Genomic DNA, 4270 nt, shown 5'->3' with positions numbered 1-4270 from the left:
AGCCAAGGGCAGAGAGAGGCAAGTCCCCAGAGTGGGAACGGCTAACAGCTCCCTGAGATGATATGTTCCTTCCTGGGCAGGCAGAGGAAGTCCGAAGAACACACAAAGAAGGGAGAGTGGCAAAGCCCAGGCTGCGGATGTTAAAAGGGACTCCCGGTGTGGATGGGGGCTGGCCTGAAAGCCCCGCCTGACTCGGGGCTGCAGGAGGGGGCGTGGGACGGGGGCGGAGCCGGTGGCGATGACAACAGCCCCACGTGACCTGCCAAGCGAGTCTGGTCTCGCTCTGGCGTCAGAGCCGCTGTCGCTCGCTCCCTTCTCGGCGGCGGTACCTGCTCCAGGTGTCCCTGAGGACGTGCGGGCCGGGGCGGCCCCGAAAGTAGGAAGCGGAGGGGAAGCAGGTGAGGGACCTGGAGAGGATCCCAGGGGTTGGTGTTGGGGAGCGGCCCCGGCTGAGGATGACCCACCCCGGGGGAGCCGCGCGGTGACGCAGCCGGTCCACCGTGAAGCAGACCCCGGGCCCCGCCGCCTTCCGTGAGCCGAGAGGTGCCCGGCCCCGCGGGAGCCGGCGGTCCTGAGGCTACGACCCTTCGGGAACACCTGCCTCCGCCACCTGCGCAAGCTTTTCCGACACCCCTGCCCCGCCCTTCTTGGTGCAGAAAATGGTGGTCAGCTTGGGGGGCGGGGCGGCTGAGGCGGGGGGCGAGCGCGGCGAGGAGGGCCCGGGCCCGGGACGGGGAAGGGGCTGGGTGGCGTCGGGCCGTCTCTAGCGTTCCGCTGCAGCAGCCCCCACTCCCCGCCCCCTGCCTTTCTGCAGGTCTGCAGGCCTAAGTGTCCGGCGGCGCACCTCGCGTCAAGAATCGGGAGGAGGAAGAGATCGCAAGGATAGGCACAGGTCGGTGCGAGGAACGGTAGTCGGGCGGGGGTCGGAACGTGAGGAAAGCCCAGTCTGAGACCCCAATCCATGCCTTCACCCCACACTTCTCAATCCTCCCCCTCCCCCACCCCATGCTCGTCCTCCATTTTGGTGCCTGCAGAGGCCTGGAGATGGATCTACAGGGAAGATGGTGGGCTTTGCCGGAGGGAGGGGCTTGGACTGCCCCCCCGCGAGGGCACACTGGACCTCTCTGGTGAAAAAAAAAATGAAATTTTAAAAAGGCTTTTGAAGTCCAGGGCTCTGAATTTTGAAAGGTGTGTAGTAGGGTCTCTGTCCTCGGTGCTGATCAGTTCACCAAGAATTGAGTCTCTTTTTTTCTCTCTTGTCTCCTAGGAGTAATGGAGTCCAAAGAGGAACGAGCGTTAAACAATCTCAACGTGGAAAATGTCAACCAGGAAAATGAAGAAAAAGATGAAAAGAAGCAACTTGCTAATAAAGGGGAGCCCTTGGCCCTCCCTTTGGATGCTGGTGAATACTGTGTGCCCAGAGGAAATCGTAGGCGGTTCCGCGTTAGGCAGCCCATCCTGCAGTATAGATGGGACATGATGCATAGGCTTGGAGAACCACAGGCAAGGATGAGAGAGGAGAATATGGAAAGGCTTGGGGAGGAGGTGAGACAGCTGATGGAAAAGCTGAGGGAAAAGCAGTTGAGTCATAGTCTGCGGGCTGTCAGCACTGACCCCCCTCACCATGACCATCACGATGAGTTTTGCCTTATGCCCTGAATCCTGATGATTTCCCTGAAGTTAATATGAAGACCCCTGCTTCCTAAACTTACATATTTGTGGTGTACCTTTGTTGCAAACCTTTTGATGTTACTTATTTCTTGTGGGTCTCCTGATACCAGCTTCTAACTGAATGTTGTTTCTGACCCAGTTTGTAAGTTTCTGTCAGCAGGGGAGTTTTACCTATTGCATGGAAAGATGCTCATTATATATTGTGATGTTAATAAAGCAGTTTTAAAAAGCATTCTCTGCATTCTTTTTTACTTTAAATCTTAAATATGAACATAAACAATCATGTATATATACATATATACACACACATATTTAATAAATAATGTTTATCTCTGTGGTAGAATTAAGAGGAATTTTTATTCTTGCTTATCCATCATTCCTTATTTTTCAAAATGGAACTCATATTACTTATATATGAGCACCTTATAAAAGCAATGTGAACACTTATTAAACATTTGTGACAGAATCTCAATTTCAGCTTACCTCTGGGATCTCTTTTTAGAAATGTAAGAGACATATCTCTCTGAAGATCATAATATTTATCAGTAAGATGAAGACAAGCAACCTCCCAGGGTTGTTGTATGGACCAGATGAGAGAATAACGTTGTGAACTTTCTTCCAAGTGCTTGCTGTTAGTGACATGCATGACCCAAACCTTTAGATATTTCCTTCTGTTATTAGAGGAAATTTCCAAGGTGAGGTCTTCCCTATGCTTACAAGTCCAGTGGGCCAAGGAGTAGGTACTTTCATTCCTCTGCTGCTGTGCTCTATTCTCATCTCCCCTGGGTATTATTCTGTCTGCTAGGTTTTGCTCCTACACTGGCTCCTACCACTGCAGATGTTCAGGAATACTCAAAGTGAGAAAGTCCCACCAATTTCTCTGGAATTTCCAGTAGATTGAATCTTTGCTCTACTTTACAAAAGTGTGGACAAATTCCCCCTCCCTGTTCTGTTTCATGGAAAAACATTGTCTGTCTAGCTCTTTCCTTATAGTTAGTTCTCTCCCAGGTAATCTCTTCCTCATTATAGCAGACTATGTAAGATGTGTGAGGAAACACAGCCCACTTTTAATCTGAGACAGTCCCACCTCATACCAGCTCACGTTCACCTGAAATCCATAAATGTACAGAATTTTGTTATCTATGTGGAGTTGGACATCAGGATATCATGTTAGTGATTCAATGTATACACAAATGACATCTTTATGAGAAGTCTATGGGGAGACAATTGGGGTTAAGTAACCCAGCAGAATTAGGGAAATAAAATCCCCCACAGTTTGTACTAATCAGATGAAATATACACATTTCATGTATGAAGACAGCCTTACAAACTTAAAGTTAGGATTCTAGAACAGGGGTTGGCAAACAACCCATGGGCCATCTGGCCCACTGCCTATTATTTGGCCTATAAGAATGATTTTTACATTTTTTAAAGGTTGAAAAACCTGAAAATATGACACTAAAACCATGAAATTCAAGTTTTGGTGTCCATAAATTTTTATTGGAAAAATGGCATGCTTATTAATTTACATGTTATCTATGGCTGTTTTTGTACTACAGTGGCAGAGTTGAGTAGTTGTGAAAGATAGTATAGCTTGCTTTCAGTGACTACATATTTTTTATCTGGTCCTAACAGAAAAACTTTGCCACTCCTGTTCTAGAATATAACACTGCAATAGAACTTATGGAACCAAAGGGGAAATGTGGATAGGCAGGTGAAAATGTCACATAACATCACAAACCCCAGACATCATGAATCAGATGCCTAAGTAATTTCAAAGCTTTTCTCCTCCTGCAGACACTTAAGACACAAGATAGAAGATTATAGAGAGGCTAGAGTTGAAATGGCAGGAAAATTGATGAATAGAGAGGCTTACGTCCTACCAGATTTTTATTCTTGATTGTCAATGTTAGCACCAGCTTCAGTGGAAAAAAAAAGAGGTGTTCATGAGGAAAAATTAAGTTCATGTGTAAACTGATGGCATATTCATGATAGAAGGTGAGGCATACATATGCCCAGAAAAATGCATATCTCTTCCATGTCCAGGCAGATTGAAGTTTTCCTGTCAATTTCTCAGAGAAAGTTGGGTTTAAGATTCTGCTCTATGGAGAGAGTCTTCTGCTAACCAGTTTCTCTTGGCTCTTAACAGAGTGTTTGTGCCTGAAGGGGCAGCTGAGACAGTAGCATGTGAGTAGTCACGCTCCATATAAAATACTCAAGCAACTACCAGCAACCAGCAGAAAGTGAGCAAAAGGCAGTAAAGAGCAGAGCATAGCATTCCCTCAAGAGAAGCAGCTATATCTAAGGTTCTCAATGCATTTGCCTACGTATCATTTCTATATGTAATATGGTGAGCATCATTTTCTCCTTTACTGTGGCCATTCTTCACAAAATGTGTACATAAATTCTTCCCATAAAAGCCTACAAATTCTGACAAAGAGCAGGCAGGGATATTAGAGAGTGTGCCTTGGTTGTCAAAGAAAAAGGATGTTCAAAAAGGATGTTTGAGATGTAGATATGGGTTTAGCATATCATGTACATCCAGTAAATACTTTTTGAATGAATGAATGAAAAACTGAACAAGAGAAATATAGATTTA

At 46.4% G+C, this 4270-nt stretch overlaps 1 protein-coding gene across 5 annotated transcripts; it reads left to right on the top strand.

Annotated features, from left to right (window-relative positions):
• Window positions 1-214: 214 nt before the first annotated feature.
• LOC108295777 (protein BEX1) lies at window positions 215-1903 on the top strand. Of its 5 annotated transcripts, none has more exons than XM_017518080.2 (3): window positions 215-398; window positions 815-892; window positions 1268-1903. In XM_017518080.2, exon 3 carries the CDS (start codon window positions 1273-1275, stop codon window positions 1657-1659), a length of 387 nt encoding a protein of 128 aa, XP_017373569.1. In that variant the 5' UTR covers window positions 215-398; window positions 815-892; window positions 1268-1272; the 3' UTR covers window positions 1660-1903. The 5 variants fall into 5 exon arrangements, with proteins under 5 accessions (XP_017373569.1, XP_017373568.2, XP_017373570.1 ...); XM_017518079.2 differs by having other exon boundaries at window positions 234-398; window positions 823-903; XM_017518081.2 differs by having other exon boundaries at window positions 276-398; window positions 815-903.
• Window positions 1904-4270: the final 2367 nt, after the last annotated feature.

Source organism: Cebus imitator, unplaced genomic scaffold, assembly GCF_001604975.1.
Source record: "Cebus imitator isolate Cc_AM_T3 unplaced genomic scaffold, Cebus_imitator-1.0 Scaffold658, whole genome shotgun sequence".
In the NCBI taxonomy this organism is placed as follows: Eukaryota; Metazoa; Chordata; class Mammalia; order Primates; family Cebidae; genus Cebus; species Cebus imitator.
The sequence above is the reverse complement of the archived record's forward strand: the minus strand, read 5'-3'. Positions and strand labels throughout refer to the sequence as shown.

What these genes read in the sequence shown, in the direction of transcription:
- LOC108295777 (XM_017518079.2), top strand. Translation starts at nt 239, where the DNA reads ATGACAACAGCCCCACGTGACCTGCCAAGCGAGTCTGGTCTCGCTCTG. An exon ending in AGGAAGCGGAGGGGAAGCAG is followed by an intron (nt 399 to 822) that starts GTGAGGGACCTG and finishes GCAGGTCTGCAG; the next exon opens with GCCTAAGTGTCCGGCGGCGC. An exon ending in TAGGCACAGGTCGGTGCGAG is followed by an intron (nt 904 to 1,267) that starts GAACGGTAGTCG and finishes CTTGTCTCCTAG; the next exon opens with GAGTAATGGAGTCCAAAGAG.